At 46.5% G+C, this 13,027-nt stretch overlaps 1 protein-coding gene across 1 annotated transcript in view; it reads left to right on the forward strand.

Annotated features, from left to right (window-relative positions):
• Positions 1-13,027, forward strand: part of LOC144953590 (uncharacterized) — a 47,277-nt gene that overhangs the window by 13,024 nt on the left and 21,226 nt on the right. The window contains exon 3 of the mRNA XM_078884162.1: positions 10,216-11,717. Coding sequence (XP_078740288.1) covers positions 10,299-11,717 — 1,419 coding nt within the window. The 5' untranslated portion in view covers positions 10,216-10,298. The remainder of the gene's footprint in view (positions 1-10,215; positions 11,718-13,027) is intronic.

The raw sequence follows: 13,027 nt of genomic DNA on the forward strand, positions 1-13,027 counted from the left end.
CGATTTGCGCATTTTTCGGAAAATTATTAATTTTTATTATTTTCATCAAAATTTCATAACTCCGACACATACAACATAATGGGGTGGCGTCGTCCGGGATTTCTCACAGACAGTGTTTTGCATGGATGATGGAATGAATCACTTCGTGTTAACCAGAATATCGTGACCAAACATTGCATTGTGATTGTAAACGGGCGTAAAACAAAAAAAACGCCCTCTAAGGTTAAAACCCAGAATAGCAGGTTGAAACAGAGACAGTGGAATTAAGATAATATCGTATCAAACCGATTGCACCCTGTGATAAATGGTGTTAGAGGTACGCACTCTGAATCGGAAAATAACAATAGCTCGAGCCAAACTGACTACACTCTGTGAGATAATTGTTTTATATGCACTCTAAAAGGAATTGTCAAAGTAACTCTTGCCATACCTAAGATGCTAGGATTAGGAATAATTTTTGAATGGGTTACGGGGTACGGGGAACTCGTATTAAAACGTACCGACCAATCTGTTACAAAGCAGTACAGTCAGAGAGACATATGGGAAGGGAGCTGTATCGATAACACGAACACACCTCGGGGGAAACTAATTGACTGGATAAAAGGTAACGAAGGCGAACACGATGCAAAAGCTGCAGAGAAGGCAGGACAGGACTCATGCCTTTTCACACAGGCATACAGACAGGGATGGTGGAATGAAGGAAAATTCGGAATGGAAACAGGAGAGAAATCGTCTCTAATAAACGAGGAAAAATGTCCTCACACCATCGTAAGGGAGGAGAAATCAGGGCTCGCGACACCAGCGAAACTCACAGACGTGGATCCACAGAATAAATATGGAAGTAACATTAAATCACACTCTTGGGTACGTGGACAGAGTCCAGGGACTAATCGCAAAAAAATTATGGATATCGAACAAAAAATCCTTGACAAACAGAAACCTTCACAATTCGAGAGAAGGGATGGAGAGATACATATGCAAACAAAAACATGTGAGATTGACAACTTCACAGATAGAGGGAAGCAAAATGTTAAAGTAAAGTCGACAGGACGTGCTCCACTAAGGGCAGAGGCAAAAACTGAAGGGAAACGGCAACACGAGCGACACGGCACGGGGCGCGCACACAGAAAATGCACACCGCTTAACCACGCCCGACACAGTACAGATCAAAGTGACAGATTGCCTGATGATAACTTGTTTGATGATGACGCTGTCGGCAATCAACTTTCGGAATACCTATTCACCAGTAAAACCCTTAAATTGATGGACAAGGCTCTAATCAGAATTCCCGATTTTGACCCCCACAATAAGACTATGGATATCCACACACATATCGCAACAATAGAAGAGGAGGCAATGATTAGAGGGCTGATGAGACGGGATGAAAAAGCGAGTTTGTTGAAACGAAGCTTACATAAAGATTCTATTCCATGGGTAAAGTCACTACCACACAAGGTTAGAAATGATTTTAAACAACTGAGCCTGGCAGTGATTCGGAAGTTTGGAGAATATTCGACACTCACTGAAGGGTTTTATGCTGTAAAATCGATGACCCAGGGCATGGACCAAGATCCACGTGACTACCTCGTACAATTTAAAAGAGCGTATTACGCAGGCGATGTGAATCAATACCACGAAGGAGATAAAATGTTCAAAATTATGTTTTTTGAATCCTTGAGCCCAGAGATTACAGAAAGGGTGAGAATGGTTTTGAATCCAGAAACCGCATCCTTACGCCGCATAGAGAGCAAGGCGTACATGGCATGGTTGTACAGAGCTAAGAATCAGAATTCGGATCCAGAACACAGGGAGAGGGATAAGGAACCCAGCCTCTCAGAGAGGAATAAAAATCACCGAACAGTCCCACAATGCCTAGAAGAGCAAACACACACGCACCTGTGGCAAAATAACCCAGAGAGAGGTTGGCACGAGAATGAGAGCGGCAGAAAGCCGAACATTCAGAGGAACCGCAGGAGGGGGAGGTTCAGAACAGAACCATACCAACACCCCATGCCACGACACACACAAGGTCAAAATTACCCACAGAGATGGCGAAGTAACAATCCAAAAAAAATTTGGCACCCAAATGGGAAAAACACTGGGCCAAAATATACGAGAATCGTAGGAGGGAGAGGTTCAGAACAGAACCATATCAACACCCCATCCCACGACACACGCAAGGTTCAAATTACGCACAGAGATGGCGAGATAACCACCTAGCGGGAAGGTGTTACACAGACCGCGGAGGTATGGATACGAACATTCAGGAGAATCGCAAGATGGGAGGTCAAACACAATCGATCCAATTCCGACCAATTCCTCCACCGGCTATACCAGGAGGGAATAGAGGAATAACACAGAATGCGGTCCAAATACATGATAAACAACCCACAGTGAGCGCGAGCGAGCGGCCAACACGCGCCCCACCCGCCGAGGTATTAAACCCGGGGCTCAATGAGAAATACAAGCAGGCTGCAGGTGACGGGGCGAGCAAAAACACGAGCAGTGCTCTTGTAAATGACGCGCGAATCGAATGCGGGGGCGGGGTTGCATTGAAGCGTGATCGGACAGTAGATAACGGACAGCAGAGACAAAGAGAGCACACAGAGACACGCCCTGAGGAGCGCAGGCGTGAGCCTTTGAATGAAAAATATCCAAGGGAAACCAAAATGTATGTGGATCGGAGTGCTAAAATGGAGACAAATGTTCATGACATATCGGGAATGGTGTTAAAATCTAACACACTCGTAAAAACAAAGAGGGCAACATTACGAGGGACAGAATTAAATCGACACACAAACTCGGCAAATGTGCATGTAATCGCAGAGAGAGCGAATGCCACGAACCAAGTGTCAAAGTGGGTTGTGTGCGCGAATTCTGATTATGTACAGCACAATTTTTCACCACACACTCCCACGACGCGAGAGAGTGAGAGAGAAAATTACAAAAACGAACCCGAAAACCGTGATCGAATTATCAAAGTGATAAGTGGTAAACCAGGCAACATGAGGAAGGTGACGCATAAATGCGTTCGAAACCGCTACCTAGCGTTTCCCAGGATTTAACAAAAACAAAGATGAAATTCGTCGGAATTATGATGTATGAGAACCATGTAACTGATGATATCGATGTTTTAACGTGTTGTTAATTTCCTTGCTTAATTCAAATGTAACCATGGTAAGCAAAAACAAAAATGAATATTCGTCGGAATTATGATGTACGAGAACCAATGTAACGCAATATCGATGTTAACGGTTGTTATTTCCTTTGCTAATTCAGATGTAACCAGATTAAGATTGTAATACGTGCACGCGCGTTGTAAGAAATAACCGCCGAGAGTAAGGGCGGCTGATGGGATGCATGACATAAAAAGGGGGCATTACTTTGTTTGAAAATTCGCCAGTGGCCAAATCGACCCCTGATAATTTTCAAAAGGGCGGACTGTTGGATATATGCCCCCCTTTTTAATTTTAAAAATTATTTTTTTTTTAAGAATTATTCTGCCAACATAGATAATATCGTTTTTTAATATACACGGGGCAACGTGAGAACGGACACGCCCTCACACTCCCACAGAGGCCCCCACACACTAACACAGATGTGCGCACACCTCATTTCAAAGGAAAGAGGGCATGAAAGAAGGGTAATCAAGATCATAAAAAAACTCCCCGAATTTCACACAAGAGGAACAAGGGAGGGGGGAATGGTAGCCGGGGGGGTTCTGGAAGAAACATCCGTTCGTAAAGGGAAAAAAACCCTTTTATAAGTACAAAACCAGGCCACGAAATATATAATTATATTCTTAACAAAGGAACAACATTAACAAAAAAACACAAACGGGTTTTGAACCATGTTAGACAAACTAGTACAACTTAGCCATGAAGTAAGCAAACAGTATCCATCCTCACTACAATTGAAAATCAGACTACAGTCTGCACCAGAATCGCGACCCATCATTGTTAATTAAATACTGACATTATTTACCTTTATAGAATTTCTACACGGCCGGGCCGAAGCATCGAAGAACAATTATGGCATATATTTCGCTCCAAAACAAAATTCTTAGCCGGGATAGCAGATTAAATAATCACAAGAAGTCAAATAATAAGTACGGAATTAAAGTGAATATCCTAGGAGCTAACGGTGAATAAGGCTCTCAAAATTAACCAAACACAACAACCCCCTGAAAACAACAGCAGCAACACGACCGTCTTTGTCTTTCCGAGAGGATCTCCACACGCAGGCACCAAGCCGGGAAATGACACCAATAAAACTCCCGGGCAATGGCTCAAAGGAAATTAACACGCTCTCAGAAATAAATAAATAAGCGCATGCGCCGGGCGCTTCCACCGTGGAAACAACCGTCTTTGTCTTCCCACAACACGGACAGCAAAAATTGCACACGCAAGGAATAACATCTCCATGAGAGATCGGGTCACGATGAAACATCGGGAACACGGTTTCGGCATAACTGGGGCATAATCGAATAAGTCGCATTTCAACTTCCAAACCAAAACAACTTAAGCTGTGTGAGACAAAAGATATGATCCCCGAGCGAGGGCGGAAATAATTAAGCTCGCTTAACGCGTAGGTTTTCGCGACAAATATTATTCAGTAACAAAAACATGGATTCGAATATCTCTTTTATATATATATAACTCGACGCGAATCATCGGTCTGGCTAATGTATAACTTCGTTGGCGCCGTCACGAGCCCCCCCCCCCCCTTCCAGAACGACAACAGCTGTGTCTTCAGAGCTAATAAACACGGACAAACACGCAACACACGGACAAACACACACACACAGGAAGGTTTTATGACAGACTTTGAACAACTCGGGAAACGGAGGGCATTTTCTCAATATAAGCCGGGGAAAAATCCAAACACTTCGTCAGGGGCCTGGCCCCCCACCACACATCGCCAGGGCTTCGACTCCACCACAGATCGTCAAGAAGCTTTCGTCATCCAGCATGACGAGAATCGCGAGGTAGCGACGTGCTGCTACAAGCCGAGGTCTGCACCACCTAAGAAGAATTACTACACTGAGCCGCCGAGCTGCGAGTGAAACGGACGGAGATTCCAGCTATCACTCTCGAGCCAACAACTTCAACCCAACGTCAATACCAGCAACGAGCGAAAGCATCGTTCATCGCCAGAGCGACAACCAACGAGAACCGACTCGTCATCCAGCAGTGGAGAGAAAGAGCGAGCCACCGCGCCGTCAGCTACAAGAGCGCGCCACCGCGCCGTCAGCTACGAGAGCGCGCCACCGCACCGTCAGCTACGAGAGCGCGCCACCGCGCCGTCAGCTACGAGAGCGCGCCACCGCGCCGTCAGCTACGAGAGCGCGCCACCGCGCCGTCAGCTACGAGAGCGCGCCACCGCGCCGTCAGCTACGAGAGCGCGCCACCGCGCCGTCAGCTACGAGAGCGCGCCACCGCGCCGTCAGCTACGAGAGCGCGCCACCGCGCCGTCAGCTACGAGAGCGCGCCACCGCGCCGTCAGCTACCGAGAGCGCGACACCGCGCCGTCAGCTACGAGAGCGCGCCACCGCGCCGTCAGCTACGAGAGCGCGCCACCGCGCCGTCAGCTACGGGAGCGCGCCACCGCGCCGTCAGCTAAAAGAGCGAGCCACCGCGCCGTCAGCTACGAGAGCGCGCCACCGCGCCGTCAGCTACAAGAGCGCGCCACCGCGCCGTCAGCTACCGAGAGCGCGACACCGCGCCGTCAGCTACAAAGAACGCGCCACCGCGCCGTCAGCTACCGAGGGCCGCCAAGCGCCGCCAAGCGCCGCCGCTCACCTCATCGCGGAGAAAGTGTCAGCTGCCGCTCGCACAGACAACACAGAGGTCGTATCGCTTCCCACATATAGACTCAAGGAAACACAGAGGAAATCTTGTCAAACCGGTTTCTTTGTCAGAGCCTCGCCGAAGAATTAATTAAAACAGAGCCAGATTAGCTCTCCCGCAACACGCCTCACCCACCATTGACTCCAACATTCCGTTAAAAGAATATTATACTTACCGATGAATCTATTGACATATACTTTCGCCTCGGGGATACAATAAGTGCTTTTATTACCGCAAAACGAAATGTGTCATGCTTGTTTCAAACTCGGCCAGTCGCCGATTGTGACCGATACCAAAACAAACTAATGAGATGCCTGGTTGTTAGGAGGGTTTTAGTTATTCAATTTAGTAAATGCATAAGTGTTTATTCATTAATTTTAGTCAATGCCCAATCTCGTAATTGCATAAGAATTTTAGTTATCCATATTAGTCGAATGCACAATATCGAAAATGCATAAGAGTTTTGAGTTATTCAATTTTGTAAATGCTTAAGTGTTTATTCATTCATTTTAGTCAATGCTTAATCTCGTAATTGCATAAGAATTGTAGTTATCCATATTAGTCGAATGCACAATATCGAAAATGCATAAGAGTTTTGAGTTATTCAATTTAGTAAATGCATAAGTGTTTATTCATTCATTTTAGTCAATGCTTAATCTCGTAATTGCATAAGAATTTTAGTTATCCATATTAATCGAATGCTTGATATCGCAAATGCATAAGTGTTTGGTTATTCATGAATTATTGACGCATGTTTGACCTGCATGATAGAATGTCACATGCTTGTTAGAATAAAATTGCTTAACACCAACTGTTCGAGTGCTTCTTTCCAAGTCCATGCAAAACCATCATATTTTTGATAACTGTATCCTGTGATGAGATATGAAAATGGAGACCTAAATATCATAACACACGCTAGGATAATCGGTAAACGTTTAATCATTGATCATCGTGTTATCCTGATTGACATAACTCTGGATAAACGAAGCTGAGCCTAATTACCACAACTGCTCACATTAACATCATCGCAAGCATCCGCATAACTTACTACGATTATCTCAGCGATTATCATAATTTATGCATATAATTACTCACACTATCATAATATATGCATATAATCACATGCATTATCATAATTTATGCATGTTAATACACACATTAACATAATTAATGCGATTTGCGCATTTTTCGGAAAATTATTAATTTTTATTATTTTCATCAAAATTTCATAACTCCGACACATACAACAACAGGTCCTGCGGCGGTAATATTTCCGATAGCGATGCTCACATCTACCTGACCACAGATACCCATGCTACCCCCATTTGCGGCTACACACGCATCATTAACCCTGCGTATCCGCGACGTAGGAATGGACAACAAATGAAAAATAACATCTGAAATGATGGTGGCAGATGCGCCAGTGTCCACCAAAATACGGACGTCAACGCCGTCGATGGTACCCCGTACCGTCGACGAGCCTGACGCCGCAGCCACAACCCTGCGAGCCAATTTCTTCCACTGTGTAGCAGAGCGTGTAAATGGTGCAGGAGAAGTAAAATTATCCTTAGGAGTGTAAGAATGAGTGCGAGTGGATGAATGATGTGACACGACCTGCCGGGTGTCCGATTTGTGCCGACTCGCCCGAGGTTGTTGCAGTTCCGCAGCAGGTGGAGGAGATGGAGGTCCCCTTGGCGGAAGAGGCGACAGCAGAGGTCGGCAGCGGCAGTCGCGGGCGAAATGGCCTCGTCTGCCGCACTTGAAACACGCGGCCGTCGTCGGCCGGCGGTCGGATGACCCGGCCCCCGCACGTGGACGGCCTGCGTAGTCACCACGCTGGTCGCGCAGCCGCCGTCCCGGAATCCCATGCGGAACAGCAGCAGCCAGCACGTCGTCGTCGCCAGAGTCGTCGGAGCAGTGCACGACCCGTCGTGGAGACCACCCCAAGGGCGGCCCGTCGATTTCGGGTTTCCCCGTCCACGCCGCCATCTGGTCCCAGCGCTTGATGTTAAACTTAGCGTCCAGGCAGCGCGCCACCCATCGCGATGTAAGCGGTTCGTGGCCGCACACTGGTAGAGAAATGTTGAGCTCCTGAGACAACTCCAGCATACGGGAAAGGATGAGAGGATCCAAATGATCGGCCGTCGCGTCGGGATAGGCAGCCATGGCCAGCGCCATCAACGCCCCCCGATAAGCCAAAGGCGACTCCTCCGATCCTCGGCGATGCGACATACATTTTCTGGTGGCTGACGTCGGTGGGTCGTAAAATACCGCCATCTCTGCGAATGCATCTCGCAGTGTCTTCTTCTTGGACGCCGGGATGGAGCGGAAGACCCCCAGAGAAACATCATCAAGCAGTGTAGGTAGCGCTCCCAGCGCCTCCTCCTCCGTCCAATGCACGGATCTAAAGGCTGACTCGAAGCGCCACGTAAAAGCACTCCCCCCGGCGAGAAATTCTTTAATCTGTGGAAGGCGATGTCTGCGGTGGCAAGCGCGTGCCGCGGGCGTCTCCGACTGCGGTTCCCGCGCTCCACCCGTCGCAGGCAAAATGGCGTCCGGCGGCCGCGTGGCGGCAGGCGCGCCCAAAATGGCGGCCGACGGCTCCAGCGCAGCCGCCCCGCCCAAAACGTCGGCTTCTTCCCGCGTGGCAGGAGCAATTGTGGACTCCGATTCTTTTGTAGGACCCCTTCCCGCGGCGTCCAGCTGATCCGCAATCTGGCGACCCACGGCTGGTGAGGACGCTACCGCGGTCACCAGACTCAGCAGAATGGCGCGTAACGACTCGATCTGCTCCACCATCAGCCGCCATCCGTCTTTCGTTCCTGCGGTGGTCGCATCTTCTCCCAGTCGACGCTGAGAGGCGTCGAGAAGAGCAGTATCAGCAGGCGGCATAGGGGCTGTAGCCCCCTACAGCTCATCTTCGTCCGTCTCGGCCTCTTCCTCCGTTGGAGGCTCGGGCAGGTTCTTTTTTCTGAGGTGCTTGGTCATCTTGACGATCGTCCAAACAGTCGCAGAAGAACTTCTGACACCAATGTAATAAACCTTCTTGAGACGGCTTCCGGAATCGGTCCTTTTTATTTTCAACTTCCACAGTTACACTTCACACACTCCCCGTTTCTGACAGACAACGGAAAGCGGGCAGACTTCCCGCCAAGTCCCCACCGCGCACGTGGCACCCAGAGCCCCGTACGCGCGTGACTCCTGCTCTTCTCGTTCCCAAGTCTGCTCCCGACTTCTCTCTCCCTCTCTCTCTTAATCCCTTCGTCACGTGGTACCCCCCAGCCAATCCTCCGTAGACAGCGTTAACCGTTCCCGATGGTTCCCTGTCAATCCCGGGACCACGCCTCTGATCCGGCTTCCCATTAGCTGAGGCCCCGATTGTCCAGGCCAATCACCCCTGCTAACATGCCGTGATCACGCCGAGGCCATGCTCCCTGGCTCACCCCTTATTGGCTACAAAGCGGGACCGGCAAGCCAATCCCCACGTGAACCCTCTATGGCTGTTATTACACAAAGCTGTGAGTGTTCATCGCCAAGGTCTAGTCCATTGCAAAGGTCTCGTCAAAAAAAGAGGCAATAGTCTACATTATAGACTGCCAATACACGCGCCGAGGTTAAAAACCAGGCTACAGTTGACATTATAGACTGCCAGTACGCTCACCGAGGTTAAGAACCAGGCTACAGTCTACATTAGTCGTTTTTTTTTTCTATTCACTTTATTTGTATTATTATTTTCTATCTACGTGACTTTACCGAAATAACCAAAGAATATGAATTCCTGCTGTCACGAAAGTTTTAAGTCAAGATTTTCCCAGGGAGGTGATCTTTTTCTAGAACATATGCAAGGCCCCATTTCATCATGGAATTCAACAGGTACAGAACAAAATTTTATAAGAATGGAAACAGTCAGGAAATTATCACTGCACATATGCAGCTTAAGTTAGATCTGTTCATCCTCGCATTCAAGCTCATCTGAGCCTGGCTTCACACCTCTAAGTTGCAAATGAACATTCATTTATACATTTCTGCATAATACAAATAGTATTCTTTTCAACAGCCTTTGCTATGTTAGCTAATTTTTCTTAAATAAATATTCCTGTCGTAGCTAGACAACCAAAATTGTGTGCTTGGAGTTTTTGGTAAACATTAATTTTGAAGACACTAGGGTGTCCAGGCATATTTATGACCATTTGCCCTCGCATTGTGCGCCTTAACAGCCCGTGTGATGAATTGGGGAATCTCTTTCACTATATCATGAAAATATGAATATGTATAGATGTGTAAGTCATGTGTGACTGTGTATATATGCATTCCTCTGTGCCTCAATACTCACATAGATGGTGTGGACATGCTTTTCTGTTTGCAGCTGACGCTCTTTCTGCAGAATTGGCCTGATGGAGCAAAGGCACTCAGCGCAGTTCAGTACAAGAAGGAAACAATGCGACCAGCATGCAAACTGGAAACTTGACACAGCACCTGAGAACACACACAGGAGAGAAACCCTTAGAGTGCTGTGTGTGTGGGAAGGCATTTTCAGATTCATCTACTCTTAAACAACACCACAGAACACACACAGGAGATAAACCTTTTAAGTGCACTCTGTGTGGGAAGGCGTTTGCAAAGTCATCAAATCTTAAGACCCACCAGAGAACACACACAGGAGAGAAACCTTTTAAGTGCAGTGTGTGTAAAAAGGTGTTTGCACGGTCATCCATTCTTAAATCACACCAGAGAACACACACAGGAGAGAAACCTTTTAAGTGCACTCTGTGTGGGAAGGCGTTTGCAATGTCATCAAATCTTAAGATCCACCAGACAACACACACAGGAGAGAAACCTTTTAAGTGCACTCTGTGTGGGAAGGCGTTTGCAAAGTCATCAAATCTTCAAACCCACCTGAGAACACACACAGGAGATAAGCCCTTCAAGTGCAGTGTGTGTGGGAAGGCATTTTTTGATTCATCTACTTTTAAACAACACCAGAGAACACACACAGGAAAGAAACCTTTCAAGTGCACTGTGTGTGAGAAGGCGTTTGCATGGTCACCACATCTTCAAAGACACCAGAGAACACACACAGGAAAGAAACCTTTCAAGTGCACTGTGTGTGAGAAGGCGTTTGCACAGTCATCACATCTTCAAAGACACCAGAGAACACACACAGGAGAGAAACCCTTTAAGTGCACTGTGTGTGAGAAGGCATTTTCATGGTCGTCATATCTTCAGACCCACCAAAGAACACACACAGGAGAGAAACCTTTTAAGTGCAGTGTGTGTGGGAAGGCGTTTGCAAAGTCATCAATTCTTAAATCACACCAGAGAACACACACAGGAGAGAAACCTTTCAAGTGCACTGTGTGTGAGAAGGCGTTTGCAAAGTCATCAATTCTTAAATCACACCAGAGAACACACACAGGAGAGAAACCTTTCAAGTGCACTCTGTGTGGGAAGGTGTTTGCAAAGTCATCAAATCTTAAAAAACACCAGAGAACACACACGCATCAGAAAATCCACAAGAAGTGTAATCTGAAATCAGCTTGTGAAAGTCAAAGTGCTGCAATGACCCCATTGTTCATGAAACAAGAACCAGAAGACAACCCTAGCCTGGACACTTTGAAAGGTATCAAGGTGAAATATGAAGAGGCGAAGGTGAAATGTGAAGAAGTAACAGTGAAGAGCGTAGAAGTGAAGGTTAAATTTGAAGATGATTCAACTCCAAAATCGGACCTTCACATAGATGGAGGCAGTGTGAAGCAGGAACTAAATTCTGACTGTGAGGCAGAGCGAGGCAACTCCCAGGAGTTTGTGGATGTGAAGGTGTGGGTGGACTTCTTAGACAATACAAAGTCAAATGGAGACCAGGTAGATGTGCAAGCTTGAGACAATTAAGCTCTAATGGATGCACCTCTGTCACAGGCCTTTCTAATGAATATAATGTGAAGTTGAACACTCAATTTCTAGGTTCAAACTGCAGTGTAAGAGTGGCCAGTTTTTGTGGATCTGTAGGTTGGGTCGTTCTCGAATCCGGGAGCGACTCATGTGTTTTCTAACATATCTCATCTTAGACACTCGAAGGGTGCCCATAATGGGCATCTGCCCCTGTTTGCCACAAGGTGACCGTTCACTGGCTTGCATGTGGATATGAGTTTGTAAGTCGGGGGCGATGATTGATATACCAGTCGGATTTGAACCTTGAACCTCTGCAACAAATAGAGAATGTACTACTACTTGGCTTCCCTTTATGAGAGTGCGGCACATATAGGCCTAATCTCGTCAGATTAACTTGTAAATACGTTGCAACGTGATGCAGTACATTTCATTATAGTAATAAAATGTTGCCAATGTGCCTTTTGATTCTTTTGAATCATAATTGAAAGAATACCTGTCTGATTCTGTACGTACATGCAACATTTTGTGTATTAATGTCAAACATGGAATATGTAATGTCCGGACAAAGTATCTGTTTTGGTGGTATGGGTCAAAGGGTATGTTTGTGAATCAGGCCACATCTGAATCTGGGGCAACTCATTGTCTTTGAAATCGGGAGCCTAGTCGGATCATTCATCAGTTAAGGTATACCACTTAAAAGTTACGTATAGGAGATACATTCTCAACAACACTAATTATCATTTTGTACTACGTATATAAATTTTGTCGAACTGAGACTTGAAATGGACCTTGCTGATGAACATCAGTTGAAGCAAAGCCCGACTGTTGTTGAGACATTGTACACCAAAACCAGTCCACAGGTGGCTTGTACTGAACACATGCATTCATAGAAGTCCATGGTATGTATAGTTTGTGTAAGACATTCCTTTGTTTCGTGTAGAGAACGTTGAATGAAAGATGTCTGCCGATCTGTTTTTTCGCAAGGAGGTACTTTAAAGAGCACATTTGATGCCATCGTGGATTTTTGTTACAGATTTGTATTCTAGCCTAGGTTTTATTCATTTTTTACTTTCATTTAAATAAAACTTTATATATGTGTCCATTGATATCCCAACTTGTTTTCCACATGTTTACTTAAATATGTAGAAGCTCCCTCTGAAGACGTCACCTCAAATTAAAGAGTGGGTTCCGTCAGGGCCTCCCCCTCTCTGGCTTGTGATGTTGCCAAGAGCAGAACTCGCCTCCACGGAATCTAACGACTGCACTGTCTTGGAATGCATTTACACAGT

The sequence above is a fragment of the Lampetra fluviatilis genome, chromosome 78, assembly GCF_964198595.1.
Source record: "Lampetra fluviatilis chromosome 78, kcLamFluv1.1, whole genome shotgun sequence".
NCBI lineage: Eukaryota > Metazoa > Chordata > Hyperoartia > Petromyzontiformes > Petromyzontidae > Lampetra > Lampetra fluviatilis.